This window comes from Artemia sp. Qi Xiang Cuo, chromosome 1 (assembly GCF_049724085.1).
Source record: "Artemia sp. Qi Xiang Cuo chromosome 1, ASM4972408v1, whole genome shotgun sequence".
In the NCBI taxonomy this organism is placed as follows: Eukaryota; Metazoa; Arthropoda; class Branchiopoda; order Anostraca; family Artemiidae; genus Artemia; species Artemia sp. Qi Xiang Cuo.
Window position 1 is genome coordinate 48,882,331 of NC_142794.1, and position 23,673 is coordinate 48,906,003.

Below are 23,673 nucleotides of genomic sequence, written 5' to 3' on the forward strand. Positions count from 1 at the left end.
CTGGAGGCCAACAGCTCGGAGAAAGTCTTCGACAAGCTGAGATCCTGAACCAGATTATTAAGCTCACATTGTGAAAACGTCTGCAGACAATCTTGTGTTTTATACTCCTCTTCTGTATATCTTCCCTCGTCTGCACTGGTGAACTCGTCGTCGCTGTCGGGAAGCTCGGTGAACGCTGGTACAGGAATTTGTTCGCAGTGAGCAACTGGAAGGTGGGCAGATGGAAGGTCGGGAACTGGAGGCTGTGTAAAGTATTCCGGTTGACGCCAGTAGTATTGACAGCGCAGAAGTAACAATTCGAAGCATGGTGTAGTGGCTGCCTCCAAACCATCGGAATCCCAACGTTCAGTAAAGCTTTCACACCCTTTCGTCCACCGCCGGAGGTATTCCGCGCACGTCTTGCATACCGTGTGTGTTGCCCAAGACTTATGTTGGTCGCCCAGTTTGACTTCAAAGTAAGCCTCATAGGCACGCTTTACAAACCCTGTGATGTTCCTCCTGTCCACTGACAGCGTGTAATCGCCGCAGATGTAGCAGATAACCTCAGGATTATTTCTGCGTGACCGTTGCGCGGAAGTCAATCAAGTGAAGGAAATGTAAAAATGTAGGTTGATTTCAGGCAATGAAATTTAGAATCAATTTGATTGGCTAAAGGTTAATTGTATAACCTTACAATCACGCATACACGTATGCGGCTATTTTAGAGAAAGAAAATAATTTATAATTCGATATATTATTCAAGAAATATATAGTTGAACTCAAAATCCTGATATTAGCATATGTATAGCTCGTCAGGTAGGCCTTTGGCTGTATCTCAAAAAGTTGAACTGATAGAGAAAAATTAATGTGATATTCGGAATCAAAACGCCAAAATTAGTCTTAAATCAGTTGATAAACCCCTGGCAAATTTTTGGCTGTTACCCAGTGAAGCTCAAAGTCAAAATCCTTAGTAGCTTAACTCATTTAGTTACTCGTATGAGATTTTTTATTGTTATGAAGGAAAAAGTACCCTGAATGAAAACAAAAGCGAAGTTTGCTTTTTAGGCAATATATGCGTTGCTTAATATGCGTTGTCTCCTTAAAAGATACCCTAGACGGTCAATCATTTTGATCAAAAACTTCCGCCAATCAGTTGATTAAGCCATGATTGGCCGTCTAAGAACCGATTGAGTCATCCAAACTTTCTATCAATCACCGTCAACGCTTGACTCAAGCGTCAAACAGGTTCCTAGATGGTCAACCATGCTTTAATCATGTGCATCTGATATCTAGACACCTACCTGTAAGCGACGATATGATTCTACGAATCCAGGAAGAAACTGTCAAAGACAGTCAACTGAGAATTTTTCTTAACAGGCTTTTCTTTGACCTTTTCTTAGCAGGAGCTAGTAAAGAATGAACTACGTTGTCATTGCTGTTACCCAAGACACACTTCAAAGTATGTTCATCTTATTTTCTTTAAGGTAATCCAATTGATCTTTTTTCATATTCTGCAATGTATAGCTTCCTCTCCTGTGTATGGTCTTGTTCTTCCTCCCCAGTGTATGGCCTTGTTGACATACCTTATACTTTTAACGTCATTTATGGTTGTAACCTATGGTTATGACGTCATTCTTCATCTTTTGTGTGAAGATGCAGTTTTTGTTTGTCGAAAAAGTCAAATAACTTTAAATATTTTGTTTTGCTAATTAAAGAAGCACCTAGATGTAACAATTACCTTTAACATAAGCTTTAAAAATGTTTACAGCTCTCTTTGATGTTCCAGTACAGCGCCAGCTGTGCAGAAGGAAAAAACGGAAAAAAATTTGCTTCAAAATAAAAAAAAGGAATTTTCCTTGTTGTTCGAGCCAAGGGAGTTTCCTTGTTGTTCAGGCCAAGGGACTGCAAGTTTACTGAATAGGGTTTTCAGCCAAGGCGATTTCAATGTTGTACTTTTTGTATCAATTTGACTGAATTTTACGGGATTTTAGGCTTTTTTTTAGTTACTATGGACCGTGTTGTCCTCTACGTTTTTTATGAAATAAGGACAAGAAACTATATGTGATGGTATCTGATTTAAATAGTATCTTCTTAAAAGTTTATCCAAACTTTAGGTTTCAGATGGAACATTTATAAAGTCTGAAATTATTCTTAAAAAAGTTGGGAAAATTTTGTAAAACTCTTAAAAGAGGAAGCTGATATTTGTTATCGAACGCCATGGGCTGCCAGAATATGTTCAAACACTCAGAAATTACCTTTGAGAACGATAATTCTTTAGAATGGAAAATAATGTGGTGAATTGGTTTTTATAGATTTGAAGATTTTGCAAAAAAAATTGGTTTTTGCGTCAAAGACAGAATGAGGTATTTAAACCCACCGTTTTGCTCTCATAATGGAATGTTTTGATAACTTTGTAGATATGTATTAATAATCTTAAAAGTATAGAAATCATAACATGTCACCGTCTTGGTGCCTATTAAGTAAAGTACACATTGAACAAAATGTTTTTGTGTCCTATTTGCAGATTGTCGTTTGATAATAGGAGCCTGGTATATGTTTGCCATTTTAAATTTTTTTGACAATTCTTAAAGTCCTCAAAAGTTCCAAGTACTAAAAAAAAGGTGTTTTGTTGCTGCCAAAAGCATCACCTTTAAATAGGACTACGACTAGCAAATTTTAAGAAACTCAAATAAAGCATGTTTTTAGGTTTTTCTTCTCTGGAATTGCAAACTTTTGTAATACATGTTTTTCTACTTGGAAATTTTGAAATTTCATTCATGTTCTTTTTAATTTGTCATTATTCAGGGATCCATTGCATACAAATTCAGGGATGGGAATATCGGACTTTCAAAGGACTTTCCTGAAACAACGAATCCTGGTTTACTTTTTTTTTATTAAGACATTAGCTTTTTTATTAATTTATAAGTGCTCTTGGCTTACTTATTTATAAAGTAGCTATTATTTGTCTAGTGTTTAAATTCCTCTGTTGTATGCATTACAATATAAGATCCTCTGTGCAAATAGTCAAATGTTCCTTTAGAAAACGTTAAAAATTTAAATTTCTGTTATTTTCACCCTTCCCTGATACAATTCTTGCCTCCCCAATCCTTACCCAAGAGAAACCAATATTTCTAAGATAATTTTAAAGACTGAATTGATTGGTTATACTGGCTAGGAAACTATAAAAGAGAATAAAGACAAGGGAAGATCCAGAAAAAAAATGCTAGATATTTTTACCCTATCTTGGCAAGTCAAAAAGAAACAAAGAGAAATCAGCCAAAAGAAAACAAAATAAGAAATAAAGAAGACCAAAAATATATAATAAAAGGAACAAAAGACTCGCAACAGCAAAGTATAGATTTTTTTAAAACTGTGTGTATTCCAAAACGTAATAAAAATTATGTTTGCATATTATTTAGAGATATATATATATATAAAAAAGGGCTAGAAAAAAAAGACTATAAAATAATAGAATGAACCTAGTTGCTGACAATAATAATCTAAAATTCTAGATAAAACCCTGAAAATGAAATGAATAAAATATTTTAACTCTGTAGAGTTTTAATGCACGTAAGCAATCATCTGATTATTTTAATTTTCAACAGGCCAACTGTTTCTATTCCTCTCTTGAAGAGATACGTAATTAAATTCATTAAAGGTGTTATTTACTTTTAATTTAACAAGAAAGTTTAATGCTACAAAACATTGGTGTGCATTTTAATGAGCTTCTACAGTTTTTCCGTTGTTTCAATAGCAGCTAACTTTCTTCTTGGAGTAACAAGATCAATTGGAGGACGTAGAACCTTGAATAAAAAAAAATAATGACAATTCCAATTCTTTTGGCCTTTCTACTACATTTTCAATCAGAAAAATGTCTCCAAATGAAGTCTAGCCAATACATCAAAGACGGCATTGAGAAAAAATGAGACATAAATAATGAAATACTACAGGTCTTATTCCTATAAATGTTTACCTAAAACTTTTTTTAGATGCGGAAGTAAAGTAAAAAATTGTCTTTTTTACAACTAATATCCTTTCGTCTTATAAAATTAAAAGAGAAAGACAATGAGAGAGAACGAGAGAGAGAGAGAGAGAGAGAGAGAGAGAGAGAGAGAGAGAGAGAGAAAAAGAAGAAGAGAGAAATTGCAGAGTAAGCCCGAAAGATATATAGAGCGATATAGAGAAACACATTTCATAAGAGTCTTGACGCTTAGTGTTCAAAAACCTCATAACTGCATATTTAAAGATTCGATAAAGCTAAAATTGATACCAGGGTTGAACAAATAGTATTTATCGTAGCACAGAGCACACCTCAGCGCTTAACAAACAGAAGAAGAAATAGATCCATAAGTGAGCAGGACTGGATGATGAATTTGGTTGAACAGTATTTTAGATCACATCATTACCCAACCGGTCCGAAAAGATTAATTACAGGGAGAACCATGAAGATTTAGTTGGGTAATATCCCAGTGCTTGTAGGCTACAGTGCCGAATCTTGAATAAATACTTTGAGTAGAATGTATCTCTGATGAACACGGACAGTTGGTTCCTAATCTTTGAACCAAGCTACCTGAGGCCAACAGAGCTATGCACACTCCTCTTTCATCTCATTCTATTGACAGCCTTCCTCTTTGCAGCCTCCTGAGAAGTTCTCATTTCCTTTAAATCTTTAATAGCGACATTCTCCCATCCCATTCGGGGACGACCTGCTTTTCGATTGGTTCTAAATGGTTGACTGAAAGGGCAACCTTCGGCAATCTGTCATCCTTCATCTGCCTTGGCTATTCTACTTATAACATCTTCACTCCACCCACCGTCTTTACGAATAATACTACATACGTAAGTGATACTGTCCACTTAAATGATCGTGTTACTCATGTCACCTTTTCATCTTCACTTACTCCTAGCCTTAGCGATTTAGTCTTCTTAACATTAATTTTTAAACCTATTCATGTAACCTGAACTCTCAAAACTCTCTTACTTCCCCAACAGGTTCCATGTCATTTCATTGACTTTGCTGTGCTCCTTAGGACAAATTCCATCAAAATGATCCATATAAATGGGGATAGAACGCAACCCTGATTACCTCCTGATATCCTCCACTAGCCGAATAAAACTTTTATTCACAATCTATAGAAGTGAAAACTATTGACTCAGGAACTTCTCAATTATTAATCCAAGAGTAAAAATTGCGTCGACACATCTTCTTCCCTGCTTAAAACCACACTGCTCTTCTCTTAAAACCTTATCTACAGCTTTTCCAAGTCTAAAGAGTATCATCATGCTAAGTAATTTGCTTACTACTGAAATCTAGCTAATACATCTATATTTACCAGACTTACTCTTATCACATTTCTTATAAAGGAGTTTAATAAAAGTTTTCCTAAAATCCTTACGTTCACCCTCCTTTTTCTAAAATCATATTCATAATCTTCAGTAATGTATCTCTAACTTGGATTACACGGGAGGATCTTTCCATGAAGGAACTTTTCACGGGGGAAGAAAATTTCCACGAAGGGGGTGCTGGATTTCCCAGCATTATTTAAAAAAAAATCAGAAATTAAATGCATATTAAATACAAATCAAATGCAATTAATATTCAAATTTTGTTTTAATTATTCATGTACGGTGAATCAAATCCAAAACCTGCATTAATTCAAAAACGTTCAGAAATTAAATAGAAAACAAGTTTTTTTTTTACTGAAAGTAAGGAGCGACATTAAAACTTAAAACGAACAGTAATTATTCTGTATATGAAAGGGGCTGTCCCCTCCTCAACGCCCCGCTCTTTACGCTAACGTTTTTTATTGTTTTATAAGGCAGAGTTGAGAGAAAGGATCAAACTTTAGCGTAAAGAGCGGGGCGTTGAGGAGGGGACAGCCCCTTTCATATACGGTATAATTTCTGTTCGTTTAAGTTTTAATCTCGCTCCTTACTCTCAGTAAAAAAAAATTTATTTTATAGACACAATCAGCGACTTCACAAACTATTCTCTTAAAATTATTCAATCCATCTTTCACATTTTCAAATTTTAAACTTTCTAGCTGTTCCTTGAAAGTTTCTCGCAAATTCTTATTCCGGAGTCCATCAACATTATAGCTTCCTTGAGGGTAGTTACTCTTCTTAAATTTCAGCTTTAGAATAACCATAGACAGTACTAGGCGGTGATTTTTACTTTTTGAATCAATAACAGCACTCCTACATACCCTAGGGTATTGTACCGATCCTGCCAGTCTTGGATTTACAATAATATAATCAATAAGGTTAGCTGTCTTGCCATCATGTGAGTACCATTTTAACTTATGGGCCATTTTTTTTTTACCAAATACTGCATTGGTTATAACTAAATTGTTATACCTGAACCATTGCAACAGTCTGTAACCATTGTTGTTTCCTTTTCCTACACCAAATTGACTTAGGCTAGGATACCATCTATCCTTAGTTCTACCTACCTGGGCACTAAAATCCTCTAACAAAAACACAATATATATACCTAGGATCTTGTATATTTGTTCCGTTATCTGTAAGTAAAATTCAGCTGAGTCACGGCTATATCCATCAGTCAGTTCTACAGGGGCATTTTCTACTATGACTGGTAACTTGCACTTTCAAACAATTCGTAGTAACGAACTGTAAGTAAGGAGCGACCCGGCTCAATAGCAACCGAAACTCTAAAAAAAGGAATTCTGATACCAATAGATACATCAAAAGAATCAGATTTTTATGCTGATTTAAAATATATAAATTTCATTATGTTTAGTTTAACCCATCAAAAGTTAAGCACCTGAGAGGCTTTGCAGTGTATTCAGAGTTTTGGTCACCATTAGCCCCTGTTGTTTCTTACTTCCGGGTAGTTATCACAAACTGTTTTAGGCTACTAGGCTACTATGGGAGTGTTAAGTTTAGAACTATTCAGTAATAAGTGAATTAGGATATTGTGAACGACCAAGTCAAAATCTTTTTGTTGGTCTACTAAGACATAGTTTAGCCAAACATTTGAATTTTCTTGGCTCTTTAACATGGTTTGCACCAAGTGCACAGAGTAGGGGCGGTAGAAGTACCAAATTGTCTGATGTCAATCCGTGGATCTATTTTTAATCGTCAAAGAAAATCTTCGTACAGTTTAGAAACTGTATGAAGCCTGTGGAATCAGCAATGGATAGAGTCTGCTGTATTAACTCTTACTTGTTTTGCTGCTTCTAAAGAAACAAACGTTCCTTAAGTCTTTTGATGTCAAAATAAAGAGGAAGAGTTTAGACAAGGCTTAGAAATTTACGAGGTGTTTTGTTTTTAGGGTACTATCCCATTATCCGGGCCTCTCGGGTTAATCCCTATAGACTAGGCAGTGATAAATCACGTTTTTGACGTCTTAGTTGTTATAGAGCAGCCAATGATAGCAAGGTTTTCATTGCGTATACGATATTAAACTGTAGTTTTTGGGGTTTAGGGGAGGAAAAAGGTACCTAGGTTAGGTTAGGTTACGTATTTAATATATGCAATGCTTTACGAACCACCTCCCCCACCCCTAATGTGCAAATATATAGCCCAAATTTGTTCTTAAACTTTTATATATTCATCTTATTTTATTTCAATACCATTCACCAAACTTGTCTTTTTAGAGAGGCCCGGATAATGGGATAGTACCGTTTTTGGTTTTCACAGTGTAATTACCAAACTCTAACTTATGCCGAAGATCATATACATCAACCAATTCTTCATTTACATCCTTAGTCTCAGCAAAGGATTGTTTTTTTTTCGGTTTCTTATTTGCGAACTGAATTCCTCCCTATACCATCAACCTACTGTTTTTTTCTATCTCTCTCACTATTCAAACCGAAATTTTTTAAGTATCCATTATTTTGCTCCCGTTTTTACTGTCACCTAAAATTCTAGCAGAGCCAAAGCAGAAAATATTTTTTTTTTCTACTACCTGCAATATAAGTAGCTCAAAGGTTCTTAATGAATATATTTACTGAGTTCATAAGTTTTTGAGCCTAGTTAATGCAGAAACATTTTAGAATGCATTAGCTGTGCCTGGAGGAAATTCTTGCTAAGCAAACTACCCTTAGGTGAAGCAGTCAGGTGAAGCAGCATGTTTTTTTATCAGAATTTTGTAAAAACTTCATGGTAAAAAGTAAATGGAGTGGCAGTACTAAAGTGCTAATTAGAGTATCCATTCAAAGCAGTTTCTAAATGGCTAACTATCATTATTCATACAAGCAAAATCGTTTGGTTCTTTATAAGTAGTTCATCTTCGTTGAAAGCTATTTTGTTAAAAAAAAACACTCTTTTTAAGTATTTTAATGCAAGTCCCTAACAAAAAGGATGCGATTCTGGGTGAGCTATCGTCTGCCAGCTCAGAAAGTTTGATCAAATCCATATGTAGGCTACGACAGATTATTTTACTCTCTCACACCCGCTATCTACCATTTTCGTTTTTTTTTTTGGATATAGGACTTAGCCTTCCCTTTCAGTACCGTCAGACCCATCAGATTAGACCCCGGCGCCGCGCCAGCGGATCAACCAAACGCCGCCGACTAGAGGCCCGGTCGAACGCAACAGAAATGTCGCAACGCCGCGGGCGCGCCGCAGGTGCGCTGCCGCCGGCCAAGGCGGCGGCGTTCGGTCGACTTTAAATTAATTTTGCGGCAACTTTTTATTGCGCCAACCGCAAAGTCGAAGCTTTTCCTTCTAGTGTGGTTTAGTATTTCGATTTTCCTGATTAGAAATCAAGCAGGGCTTGCAATATCCCCGAACTTTCGAGTATTTCCCCGAAAATCTATGCGTCACCCCCCAAAAAAATTTGGTTCCCTGAATCCCCGAAAATCATGCAATCACGGTGCAACCCCTAGCGATTCATCACCAGTGACTTTCCCTGCCAAATATTACTTGGCATACCATAAGTCTTCACTACTCTCTGGTTCGTTAATTTTCGTCTCTTTTGTTACTTTGCATAAAAACCAGACAGATGCAATATGCAATTGCATTGCAAATATTGCAATATACAAAGTTCTTCATATGTTGACAAAAAAAGTATCGTCTTTATGAAATGAGTTTAAATAATTTTAAATCCATTTTCCCAATTGTAAGTCCTAACACCACTCGTATTCAAGAATTCCATTTTCACGGTCAATAGAATATTAGAATTATAGAATACAACATTCACTACAGTTTGATTTTGAAATTGATAGCAGAAAGATCGTTTCTACAACTGAATTGTCTTTGCAGAATTTTTTTTTCTTTTCCTGTTTTTAGATAAGATTTTCTTAATTTTTATACTCAATTGTTGAACGCCTGATAGATTAAAGAAAATACAATCTTCTGTCTGAAAATATTTTACCCCCGCCCCCCAAAAAAAACCTTCTATTGAGACAAAATTTAGCTATAGACTAAGCAACGTACAAGGTTGGGGAATTAAAGATTGATGAAACGGAAGTTACCCCAAAAATATGATTCATAAAAAAATTGTAAATTATTTCCTATAGGGGGGGGGGATAGGGGGCTATCATTTTTAAACGACAATACCTCATTTTTATATTGAAAGCAGGGATGCCAAAAAATACAATCAAATCCCCTGGGAAACCATTGAAATATTTTGATAGATCCAGGTCCCCCCATTGGGACTTGTTCATTGTCTGGGGTATTTTTCGATTTCTCATAGGCCACTGGTCTAATTTGGCTTTTGTGTGTACTCCCTTTTAATTGGATTCTTCGGATCTTATTGAATAACACGGCAATTCTATGCCTCACTTTTCTAATAATTTGAGGTATATGTGAATAGTCTTGACTTTTTTGTTGTTGTCTTCGTACCCCTTTACTCATACCCGCAATTTTTTTTCAAGGAATATTAAGCTGTTTAACGCTATTTCGCGTGTTTGTTTCAACCATATAGTGACCTAGTTAACTATTAAATAAACTATTTTTTTAATTTAAAGCAGAGACGGCATCCTATCAAGGTGGTATCCAGAGGGGGGGGAGGGGGGGGGAGCTGTCATATTTAAATGATAATACCTCGATTTTTTTTAAAAGTAGAGATGCCAATAAGTTAATTATTTTTTTTTTATTTAAAGCACTGACGGTATCCTATCAAGATCATGGTTTCCATAGGGGGGGGGCATATGGAGGTATTATATTTAAGTGATATTGCATTGATATTTTTTTATTGAAAGTAGGGATGCCGAAAAGTTATTTTTTTAATTAAAGTGGAGACGGTATTCTATTAAGGTGGTATCCAGAGGGGGGGAGGGCGATAGGGAGATATTATATTTAAATGATAGTATGTCAAATTTCTTTATTTTTTAAAGCAGGGATGCCAAAAAGTTAATCATTTTTTTATTTAAAGCAGAGAAGGTACCCTATCCAGGTGCATGGTATCCAGGGGTTGGGGGGGTTGGGGAAGTATTATATTTAAATGATAATATCTTGAATTTTTTTTATTGAAAGCAGGGATGCCAAAAAGTTTTTTTTTTAGTTTAAAGCAGAGACGGTATCCTATCAAGATGGTATCCAGGGGGGGGCATAGGGAGTTATTATATTTAAGTGATAGCACTTTGATTTTTTTGTTATTGAAAGCAGGGATGCCAAAAAGTTTTTTTTTGTAATTTAAAGCAGAGACGGTATCCTATCAAAGTGGTGTCCAGAGGGGGGGGGTAGGGAATTATTATATTCAAATAATAATATCTTGAATTTTCTTATTGAAAGCAGCCTCATTCCACACAAAATGGATAAGCTGATTTTTATTCATGACAATTATAGCCACATCCCGCAGTTAGAATAAACTTCCAAGTTTGACTGAAGGAATTTTTTTCGACCAGTTGACCCCTAGATTTTTTGTCCCTCCACACTATTTTGAAAAATACTTTTTTTTTACACATACTAATATTTGGACTTTTATTAGTATACCAGATTACCCGTCAGGCGTTGCCACGATCTTAAAAGAAAGGAAATTCAATGAGAATACCCATAAGGAAAATTTCTAAACGTTCACTGTCTTAGTTAAAAGTTTCTAACGTCCTAATGTTTTCATTTTAGTTTAATTATAACTGAGAAGCATATTCGAATCACACAAGATTACGTTGAATTGCTATGTATGCTTTTCGAAAAATGTTCAATTTTCTGATATCGTCCATTATATAAATTCATTTAAGTTCGACCAAGCTAATTGGTTGAGACTGACACATTGATTGGAAATTAACTTCCAGTTTCCTTCCAGTAGCCTACTGAGGTGGGTCATCCACATTTTGTCATTGGGAACTGATGCTTGATTATTTTTTAAGGTGAAATTTTAAGTTATCCTTTTCAAAATGATCGTGGAAAAAATTGATAGGACAGGTTGATGTGTTTTACATATATTTCTGCTTGCAATTGCATGTTTTTTGTGTATTGTAAATATTGTTTTATGTTTTGTGTATGGTATATTTCGACAGTTGGGTAATGTTTTGAAATATGGATCAACACATGTAAATTAAAGAAGGAAGAAGCCAAGCAAAAATACTCCGTACAACATCTTTGTCCAATCCCTATGATAATTTGAAAATTAACAAGATTTTCGTGAGTTATAGGCTACATGATGTATTTTTTTTTAATTTTTATTAAAACCTTTTTTTAATACAAGGAAGGCTTTTTAGTAATCTAAAATAGCCAAAAAAAAAACGATCAATATCTAAGTCGCCCATTTCAACTGTTTTTAAAGGTGACAAAGCAGATATTGGCAAAGGGCATTGTGACAAAATTAAGCTTCTGAGTTCAAACTTATATTCAAAGCTTTTAACCGATAACTGACGAATTTTGTGCTATGGTATTTGAAGTTTTGTATGCAGTAATCTCGATGAAAAAAACTACTAGTTCTGGAAATTATCTAGTTTAAGAATACATACCTAATACGATACTTAAACTATCATGCTAGGGTTCAAAAATGCCATAACCGTGTCGTTTCTACCATATTTCTACTTCCCTTGATGAATAACAAAGAAGACCAGTTTCCAGCCAGCGACTTGTGAAGTTTGGAGCTCACGAATAGGCTCAAATCTGTTGTAAATTTAAGCTGGGATTTGAGAAAGACTGATGAAAACATTAATGTTTGCGGTCAACACTGATCGCACCGGCGGCGCACCGCCGACGTCTTACCGGCGGCGCGGCACGCTGTTTTTGGACCCGCCGCGCCGGTCTTCCCTCATCGGCGCGGCGCCTGGGTCTACATAAGATTCAATAATGTGATTATCATCAAGATTAGGCCATTTTTAAGGGCACTGTACTCATTTCGTTATTTATAAAAACCGAAATATCTCGGCTGACGAACGAAGCAAAACATGGTTTATGGATTGTCTTACGCTAATAACTTTGGATATGAGTAAAAAAAAAAAAAAAAAAAAGTTATCCACTATTTTTCAAACCACAGCAGATTTGCATTCTAATAAGCTATAAGAAAGCTTTACAAATGTATTGTTAATATGCTGCAGAAATTTGTTTCAAGGGTACAACTTTTGAGATACAGTATATGAGTTAAGTGACAACAATTGAATCCCCGGCAATGATCTGTAAGCCAATTTATACCAAAAAGTTTGACATCTTCTTAGTAACAGCTGAGGAAAAAAGTGGAAACAAGCCTAATTTGATTTTATTGTTTCTGCTGCGAAAGCGCACCAGCTGTTTTAAAAAAAGCAACTGAAATCCTCAGCCAGCTCATGGGTCAAAACTAAGTTTGTGAGTTTTCTTCCACTAACAAATTTTGACAAATAAACTTGATGATTTTTCTTATTTGGAATCTCTATAAACATAAATTAAATAAACTAAATAAGTAATAAATAAACTAAAACCAATTAAAAAATGAAACAAATAGATTAAAATACACAGCAATTCCCCAAAATATAAGGGATCTGCTTTCTACCTCCTAGTCTTCTCAATAAAAATTTCCCCTGCCCCTCCATGAAAATAATAGGCTACTTATTTTCAAAATCTTGATATTCTTCTGAAATCACTTATCGGAAAATAACATGCTTAGTTCGAGAGATTTGGTTTTACAAGTAAGGTCATTCAAGGGGAATGCTAATTGAAATATTTAAGTTAAAAGACTTTGAGACGCAATATTCAAATAGTAGGCCTGCACTTGCAATTATTGGCCAGCTACACTTTTCGTTTATTTCTAACAAGCGTACGCTATAGATTGCAATAGAATATAAATTATAAGTATTGCCGCAGAAAACCAACTAAATGAATTTCATTAAATGAATAAAATTTAAGATGCAAATTAGTTTCCCCTATCCAAACTTATCTGATGGACTTCTTACAATAAGATGAAAGTTGCTAGGTTAAAAATGCATATTCTGAGGCATAAGCCCCCCCCCCCCAGCATAGAAAGCTTCACTGACACAATATCTTTACTGATACAATGTATTTACTGATACAATAATCTACTTAGGTGCTAGAAGTCTTAAAAAATTAGATCAGTCCCATGAAGTTTCTAACTCATTTTCAATAGCTGCCGTTCATGTTTGTTGAGAGCATGTAAGTTAAGACTGGAAATGTTCTACCGGACGGTATTACTAAGACTTTGAGCCGTTATAAACCACTTTTCTGTAGTTTTAAATATGTTGGCTTTCTCTGAATTGCAAATAAATAGATTTTCAGTCCCTTTGTGGGCAAAATTAACGTTTTGCTGCTAATTGACCAAATTTGACATTTTTGTTGTGGCGTAATCTATTTTAAAATTCAAAAAGAGAAGCATAGCTTTGAAATATTTGCCTAGTGACCCCTCTGCATGACAAATGAATCAAGAAGATCACTGTAAAAATTAATTTTCCTTGACTATAAGTGATAGTTTCTAGGAGAAAAAGAAAACAGACACACATTGTAAGTAGGTAGAATAATGCAAGTCCCATTACTAAGTGCATGTCACAGCATCTTAGATGCGATTTCAAGAAAGCGATCATCCGTCAATGTTTCAGAATCAATAGAAAAATTTATTATACCTTCACATGTTGAAACCGGCTGCTTTCTCTTTTCGCTCTGAATCGTTCTAATTTACGTCGAAACAAGGCCATAACCTAGAGAAAGAAACTGACAGTCAAACATGGTTGCAGAAAAAACAGCAATATTAAACAAATAATAGTAAAAAAAAAAAAATTAATAAAACGTCTTGAGCAAGATATTGGATGTATAATAATCCCTATCTGACCCTGATTCAGGAATAGTAACTGTCATCAATGTCAAACTTAAAAGTAGAAAGTGATGATGGAAAAAAAATTCCTGGTAATTTTTTAAATGAGCTTGAAAACCCTCCAAAAGGGTAGCAGATCAAAATTAAGTATACAATTTGAGTTACCATGGTTAAAATTCTAAAAACTCTTAAAACTCTATAAAACTCTTAACCGGAAGTTTTGAGAACCCTGCTTAAAAAATTTAAGACGTTGCATTTAGCTTGAGTAGCACTGACTCGTCGTTTTTTCCCATTTTTTTCTAGCTGTACTGAAGGGGTACTGAAACACCGAAGAGAGTTTTTGAAAGGCTCATTTGAAAACTAATGACTATATCTACGTTTTATTATTTTTCTATTAATTCACAAATGAAACTCAGAGAGGAAAGAAAATAACAAAATGAAAAATAAAATAAAAAAAGGTGAAAAAACGAGGATTTTGTCAGCCAGTGGCGAACCATGAAGAAGAAGAAATAAGCAAATATCTCGATAAGGACCACTGCCGAGTCGTCCTCAGTTCTAAACAAAAAAAAGAAAAGAAAAAGAAACTAACTAAAATCGAACCTTCCTATGTTTACTTGTCAACGACAGAACAGAAACTAAATAAGAACCAGGTTGGAATCAATGAAAAAGAAAACTACCAAGGTGATTGGGCAATAATCCTTTGTTTTGCTATTGCTTTGGCCGGCCTACAAATTCGTTCATCAATATATGTGCAAATAGGTTCTTTCAAGTTATACCGGGCGAAAAATATTGATTGAGTCCTTCAAAATTAAACTGTCGTGAATTTGGGCTTAATGAAATATCTCCACTATCTCTATTCATTGCTAAATTTTGGTTCATGTATTTTTTTTTTATCTCAATTACCTCTTTAAAAGTTTGTGGTAGGCCATTTACAGTAGCTATTAAGGTTGCCTCGTCAAAAAGAACCAGATGGGTCGGATTTACGAAATATGCGAAGCCAATGCCGAATGAAAGTTGTCATTGTTATTTTTAAATCTGAGGGACTTATCTATTGAAATTTTGTGCTCTTGCAAACGTTCACCTAGTTGTTGATGGGTCCTACCAATGTAAAATTTCCCACATGAACACGGGATTCTGTAGACACCACTACCCAGTACAGGGCCAGTTTCATCCTTTCCCCAGTTGAAAAAATGTTCAACTTTTTGTTCGGTTTTGAAAGAAACAGAGAGATTATATATTTTTTTTTTTAATTTTTCCAAGTTTATCGCCAAGTTTCAGGATGTATGGTAAAGTGATGAAAGTTTTTTTCTCAATTAGCGGGGTAACTGAATCAAGGGGGACGAGCTCCCTATTATTGTTGTTATATCTTTTTTAATCGTCTATCTATGATATTTTCAATAAGTTTGATTGGGTAACCATTGCAGAAAAGAATATCCTTGACAAAGTTTAATTCAGAATTTATAGGATTACGGGAACAAACTTTTAAAACTCTGTCGACTAAAGAGATTATTACCCCTCTTTTCATAGAAGGAGGGTGATGGGAAGAGAAATGTAGATATCGATCATTGTGGGTCGACTTTCTGTATATAGAAAATTCAAAGCTAGGAGTATTTTTTATAGTTAAAGCATCCAAGAAAGGCAGCTGACCTGAATCTTCCAGTTCCATTGTGAAATGGAGGTTCGAATCAAAAGAGTTCAAATGTGCAAACAAATCTCTTATAGATTCCTATTCATGTTCCCAAACATAAAGGATATCAGCAACGAGACGAAACCAGAGAGAGTGTTTTAAGTGGAAACTATTCAAAGCAGACTGTTCTATGAAATCCATGTAAAAATTTTCCAAATAAGGAAACAAGACAGTGCCCATGGATAAGCCCATGATTTGAAGGAAATTGTTTTTTTTCGGAATTTAAAATACGAGGAAAACTTGTTGCAAAGACGAACAAGGGTCATTATTGTATCAATTTCCAAAGTTTTGTAATCCGACCAAGCTGAATTTTCCTCTAATTTTCTTTGTAAGGCCTACTTACATTTATGGACATCGCATGAAGTGTACATAGTAACTGCATCAAAACTAGATAAGATAGTTTTTTCTGTTGTACTTTGATTTTTTAACTTCTCAACAAGATCTATGGAGTTTTTTTTATATAGGACTTCTGTGTACTTAAAAGAGGCTTAAAAATGGTGGCTAAGAAACTTCTTATATCCGTAGCTTGAGAACTATAACATGCTACAATAGGACGTAATGGAATATCTTTCTTATGGATTTTAGGCAAACCATAAAACTTTGGGGCTGAACAACCTTTGGGGTAAAATTGTCTCTACATTTGGAGGGTAATTAGTCTATTATCTTTTAAAATTACTAGTTCTTTTCTCAATTGCTGTGTGTATCTGTCGGTGGGATCAATTTTTATTTCTTTGTAAATATTTTTATCCATTAAAAGGGTGTTAACTTTTAATTCATAATCTTCAGAATTCATATTTACAACTGTGTTTCCCTTGTCCGCTCGTTGGTTTCTTTTCTTGCTTTTTGTTTAGCACTGAGGACGACTCGGCGGAGGTCCTTGTTGAAATATTTGCTTATTACTTCTTCTTCATGGTTCGCCACTGGCTGACAAAATCCTCGTTTTTTCACCTTTTTTGATTTTATTTTTTCATTTTGTTATTTTCTTTCCTATCTGAGTTTCATTTGTCATGTATAGCCAGTGTCGTCTAAGAATGTATTTATTTTTATTAATTAGTCTTGATAATTGGTAGTACTGCTAATAATGATAATGAATACTGTTCAGGTCAAAGATTCAATTTCCTATATGTCTTTGAGTAACCCTTATAGGTCAATGTAATAATAGCCTAATTCAGTCACTATCACTTTCTTATTATCAAACAGTTCGTGGTAACGAACTGTAAGTAAGGAGCGACCCGGCTCAATGGTAACCGAAACTCTAAAAAACGGAATTTTAGTACCAATAGAAACATCAAAAGAATCAGATTTTAATTCTGATTTCAAATATATAAGTTTCATCAAGTTTAATCTTACCCATCAAAAGTTATGCGCCTGAGAAAATTTGGCTGATTTTCGAAAAACAGGGGAAAGACCCCCTAAAAGTTATAGAAACTTAATGAAAATCACACCATCATATTCAGCGTATCAGAAAATCCTACTTTAGAGGTTTCAAGCTCCTATCTACAAAAATGTGGAATTTTGCATTTTTTGTCAGAAGAAAGATCACGGGTGCGTGTTTATTTTTTTTTTTTTTTTTTTTTATTTTCCCCAGGGGTAATCGTATTGACCCAGTGGTCCTAGAATATCGTAAGAGGGCTCAATGGAACGGAAATTAAAAGTTCTAGTGCCCTTTTTAAGTGACCAAAGAAATGGAGGGCAACTAGGCCCCTCCCACGCTCATTTTTTTCTCAAAGTCACCCAATTATAATTTTGAGATAGCCATTTTGTTTAGCATAGTCGAAAATCTAATAAATGTGTCTTTTACGATGACTTCATCCCCCACTGTTCCCAGGGGAAGGGCTGCAAGTTATGAACTTTGCCCATTGCTTACATATTGTATTGGTTACTGGGAAGTATACAGACATTTTCAGGAAGAATTTTTTTCTGGTGGGAGGGGGGGAGGGGGCTGGAGGAGGGGGTTACTCGGGAGAATTTTTCCGTGGTTGATGTTTCCGTGGGGGAAGAGATGGTTCGATGAAGGGTGTACCTGATTTCCAAGCATTATTTAAAAAACGTTTTGAAATTAAATAAAAAAACAATTTTTCTCAACTGAAATTATGATTGAATGTTAAAACTTATAACGAACATAAATGATAATGTAGATGAGGGGGGTCACCCCCAAGCAATTACTTTGCTCTTAGGCTGCAGTTTTTTTTTTTTCTTTCAAAATAGCTATCTATGCTAATTAAACGGCCTTTGTGATTCAGGGGTGTGTGAATAATTTTTTTTTAACTTTTAACGTAATGAGCGTGGTATTGACTAAGGGGAGAACCCCATCATATACATAATAACGTATACGTAATAAAAAAAAACAAGCGATACGGCTCAATAGTAAGCCAAACTTTTAAAAACGGAACTTTGATGTCAATAAATGTATCAAAAGAATGGACTTATAATGCTGATTCTAAATATATGAATTTTATTAAGTTTAGTATTACTCATCAAAAGCTACGAGCCTGAGAAAACTTACCTGCTTTTTTAAAGAGGGGGGAAACATCCCCTAAAAGGGAACAAATTTTAATGAAAATCACACTGTCAGATTCAGCGTATCAGAAAACCCTATAACATAGGTTTCAAGCTCATATCTGCAAAAATCTGCAACTTTGTATTTTTTGACAGAAGAAAAATATACGAATATAGAAGTTCGTTACGTAAGTTTATTTGTAAATTACGTCAGAACCAAATTTAGAGACAGCCATTTAGCAAAAGAAAAGTAAAATTTTTATGCAAATTTTGTTTACTTATTCAATGACGGCGAGCCAAAATAAAAGCTGCATTAACTAAAAAACGATCAGAAATTGAATGAAAAAAACAAGTTTTTTAAACTGAAAGTAAGGAGCTACATTAAAACTTAAAACGAACAGAAATTATTCTGTATATGAAAGGGGCTGTCCCCTTCTCAACGCCTCGCTCTTTACGCAAAAGTTTGACTCTGTCTCACGACTTTATTTTTTAAAACAATAAAAAACTTTAGCGTAAAGAGCGAGGCGTTGAGGAGGGGACAACCCCTTTCATATACAGAATAATTTCTGTTCGTTTTAAGTTTTAATGTCGCTCCTTACTTTCAGTTTAAAAAACTTGTTTTTTTTATTTAATTGCATATAAAGACCAATAACTTTTATTGAGATTTTGTAGACAATCGGTAGGATCTATGTAAGTCCATAGATCTAAATTAGATTTTGCTTTATACTAGTTCTAATTTCAACATTAAAAAATAAGGAATTTACATAATTAAACATTAAGAGACCGGAGAGTGAAGTGAAAATAAGAACTGCGAGCGCCGCAGTAGAAGTTGCAATGGGAGGCGGACTTACTTTTGAATTTGATGATAAGTTTAGAAGATATGTAACATCATCAATTCAATGTGAATGAGCAATAATATTTTGCTGCCACGGTGAATATAATGAACACAGGCGCCACACAAAAAGGATTGAATGCAATGGCCCATCACATAGAGGAGGAGGCTGGGTTTCGACATATATCGAAAAAGCCATGAAAAGAATCATAAATTTCTGTGCTAATTGTTTGGATAATATTTTTTACCATTGAAGTGTTTTTTTGGTGCCTTCTTCACCTATACGAATTATATATTAAAATCATGGGATAGCTCCTCTTAAAAAAGGCAGCCAATCGGAATCTGGATATAGGAGACAGGAAGAGATATTATGTATAAGTAGATATTTTAAAAATATAGCGTCAGTAGGATTTTTTTCCCCAAGTGATATCATTAAGTGTTCTTCTCATGCCCTCTGTGCTGGTAAGTTCTAGAAAGCTGGTCATACAAGAATTGTATTATTGAAAAAGGATATGATTGGAAATGTCGTTTGTGCGATCCTAGTAAATTACATGAAAACTATGCAATTCAGATTAAAGATTCTTTAGCCTGTAATGAGCATAGTTGTGAATAATATGCTAGAGGATTTCGATATTCTAGCTGTCTCTATGATAAATGTGAACAATGGGAAACCACCTACCCTGGTTAGATTAAAACAAAACCAATCACAAGATTTTAGTTTACACGCCACATGTTGTTATCGACATAGATTTAAATTCTGCTGGGAGATGAAACCTGGTTCAAGTTACCATCAAGCCTTGGCTAATTGGATAAAAAGCCACGAAAGATAGTCTGTGTGAGACGCAAAGCTGGCACAGGCCTTTTTCAGAATTAAATTTAAAAAACAAGTTTTTTTTTAACTGAAAGTAAGGTTTTTTTTAACTGAAAGTTTTTTTAATATCAAAACTTAAAACGAACAAAAATTATTCCGTTTATGAAAGGGGCTGTCCCCTCCTACGCTAAAGTGTTTTATTGTTTTAAAAAGTAGAGTTGTGAGAAAAATTCAAACTGTAGCGTAAAGAGCGGGGCACTGAGGAGGGAACAGCCCCTTTCATATACGAATAATTTCTGCACGTTTTAAGTTTTAATATCAGTAGTAACCTAGGTGCTGATTCTAAAAATACATGAAAAAATACATTGAATTGCACAAGAAAACCCAAGCCTTTGACACTATACTAAGACATGTGCATTTTAAAAGTTGGCATGGGTTTTTGTTATTGATATGAATTGCACAAGAATGTCTCGTTTGACGTAGACATTTTTTTTTTAACGCTGGCAAGGGTTTTGTTATTGATAAGAATTGCACAAGAAAACCCATGCCTGTGACATTAGAGTTAGACATGGACATTGCGAAAAAAAGCTGGCATGGTAATAACCATACGCGTAGACATTTTAAAAATCTGGCTCTTCGATGTGTACTGTATAATACACAACTGGTGTTTGAACAGTGTTTTCAATTTAAAATAGAGTTTAACGTTATAGATTACTAAAATTTGACACTCAGACAGATGTAGATAGCAAGAAAAGAATTTTAATAACGGATAGCTTTACTTCTTCGATGTGTATTGTATAATACACAAGTGGTGTTTGAACAGTGTTGTCAATTTAAAATAGAGTTTAACGTTATAGATTACTAAAATTTCACACTAACACAGATGTAGATGGCAAGAAAAGAATTTTAATAACGGGTAGCTTTACGTTTTCGATGTGTACTGTATAATACACAAGTGGTGTTTGAACAGTGTTGTCAATTTAAAATAGAGTTTAACGTTATAGATTACTAAAATTTGACGCTAAGACAGATGTAGATGGCAAGAAAAGAATTTTAATAACGGATAGCTTTACTTCTTTGATGTGTACTGTATAATACACAAGTGGTGTTTGAACAGTGTTGTCAATTTAAAATAGAGTTTAACGTTATAGATTACTAAAATTTGACACTCAGACAGATGTAGATGGCAAGGAAAGAATTTTAATAACAGATAGCTTTACTTCTTCGATGTGTACTGTATAATACACAAGTGGTGTTTGACCAGTGTTGTCAATTTAAAATAGAGTTTAACGATATGGATTACTAAAATTTGACACTCAAACAGATGTAGATGGCAAGAAAAGAATTTTAATAACGGATAGCTTTACTTCTTCGATGTGTACTGTATAATACACAAGTGGTGTTTGAACAGTGTTGTCAATTTAAAATAGAGTTTAACGTTATAGATTACTAAAATTTGACACTAAAACAGATGTAGATGGCAAGAAAAGAATTTTAATGACGGATAACTTTACTTCTTCGATGTGTACTGTATAATACACATTCTGTTAAATCTGAGCTAATAAGGGTTTTTGGTCGTAAACTCTAGTTTTTTTAAAAGAAAATTATGGAAAATACAATTCTATGGTCCTAATCTGAAATTTAGGCCTATTTTTGGGTCGAAAAATAAAACTATTTACGTAAAATCTGAGCCAAAAAGGGTTTTTGACCGTAAAATATAGTTTTTTATAAGAAAATTGTGGAAAATGCGATTCGTTGGCTTATAGGTGAAAATTAAGTCCAATTATGGATCGAAAAATAAACTATATCTGTAAAATCTGAGCTAATAAGGGTTTTTGGCCGTAAACTCTAGTTTTTTGTAAGAAAATTATGGAAAATACAATTCTCTGATTCAAATCTGAAACTTAATTCTATTTTTGGATCGAAAAATAAACTATTTCCGTAAAATCTGAGCTAAAAAGGGTTTTTGACCGTAAAATATAGTTTTTTGTAAGAAAATTATCGAAAATACAATTCATTGGCTCATAGGTGAAAATTAAGTCCAGTTATGGATCGAAAAATAAACTATTTCTGTAAAATCTGAGCTAATAAGGGTTTTTGGTCGTAAACTCTAGTTTTTTTAAGAAAATTATGGAAAATACAATTCTCTGGTTAAAATCTGAAACTTAATTCTATTTTTGGATCGAAAAATAAACTATTTCTGTAAAATCTGAGCTAATAATGATCTTTGACCGTAAAATCTAGTTTTTTGTAAGAAAATTATAAAAAATACAATTCATTGGCTCATAGGCGAAAATTAATTTCAGTTGTGGATCGAAAAATAAACTATTTCTGTAAAATCTGAGCTAATAAGGGTTTTTGACCGTAAATTCTAGTTTTTTGTAAGACAATTATTGAAAATACAATTCTATGGTTCAAATCTGAAACTTAAGTCTATTTTTGGATCGAAAAATAAAACTATTTCCGTAAAATCTGAGCTAAAAAGGGTTTTTGACCGTAAATTCTAGTTTTTTGTAAGAAAATTATGGAAAATACAATTCTCTGGTTCAAATATGAAACTTAAGTCCAGTTTTGGATCAAAAAATAAAACTATTTCAGTAAAATCCGAGTTAATAAGGGTTTTTGATCGCAAACTCTAGTTTTTTTTGTAAGAAAATTATGGAAAATACAATTCTCTGGTTCAAATGTGAAACTTAAGTCTATTTTTGAATCGAAAAATAAACTATTTCTGTAAGACCTGAGCTAATAAGGCTTTTTGACCGTAAACTCTAGTTTTATTTTGTAAGAAAATTATGGAAAATACAATTCTCCGGTTCAAATGTGAAACTTAAGTCTATTTTTGGATTGAAAAATAAAGCTATTTCCATAAAATCTGAGTTAATAAGGGGTTTTTCACCGTAAACTCTAGTTTCTTGTAAGAAAATTGTGGAAAATACAATTCTCTAGTTCAAATGTGAAACTTAAGTCCAGTTTTGGATACTCATAATGATGAGGACTGATGATTCTAATTCAATATTTTTTTCATAAAAACAAACTACTTTTTTTTTAACTTCGAAATTATTCAACTTTATTTTTTTTTTATTTCTTTTTTGTACGTATCTTAAAATGACAAAATATGCTTACGGCTCTAACAACTGTACTCTGTGATTGGTCAGAGACACGATATGGCTTTCCCACTGGTATTCTATGGCCGGTTATTGACACTACCTAGTTTAATGCATGTATTAAATCAGTATTTTTTACGCAGTGGAACGATAAACACATAAGTCATATCTTAAAAAAAAGTGAAGATGGAGCATTTTAATAAAGTGTGTTCACATGACAATTTTATTGTAGCATTGAATGCCAACAAAGAGAAGTATTTAAACTATGAAACAAGTAGAAGTGGTAGCACTATTGGAAATGTATGCATGCATTGTCATGACAGTAAGGAATTAAATTTCTTTGGAATACCGAAAAGATTCCATTGTACAAATGGTGGATATGCGAGATTGAGATCTCCGGAGATGATTGCACTCAAAGAGAATGCCAACATAAAGATAATTGTTGATGATAGAGGACAACTCCTTGCTACTGTTGCAGTTAACACATTACCTACTGATACATCCAATCGTCATCTTTTAGGTGTTAGCATTCAACGGAAGGTCAATAAAAGAAAGGCCTACTCTTCTACTAATATCGTAAACCATATCTTGTGTACGTGCCGAAAC

General features: G+C 34.1%; 2 protein-coding genes across 2 annotated transcripts in view; one reads left to right on the forward strand and one right to left on the reverse strand.

Annotated features, from left to right (window-relative positions):
- LOC148956421 (calcitonin receptor-like) overlaps positions 1-23,673 on the forward strand; it is a 308,161-nt gene that overhangs the window by 181,791 nt on the left and 102,697 nt on the right. The window lies entirely within an intron of this gene.
- The window catches only part of LOC148956423 (uncharacterized), a 78,223-nt gene continuing 58,181 nt past the window's right edge, over positions 3,632-23,673 (reverse strand). The window contains exons 4-5 of the mRNA XM_089097636.1: positions 13,947-14,021; positions 3,632-3,782 (exon numbers count right to left, since the gene is read on the reverse strand). Coding sequence (XP_088953762.1) covers positions 3,708-3,782; positions 13,947-14,021 — 150 coding nt within the window. The 3' untranslated portion in view covers positions 3,632-3,707. The remainder of the gene's footprint in view (positions 3,783-13,946; positions 14,022-23,673) is intronic.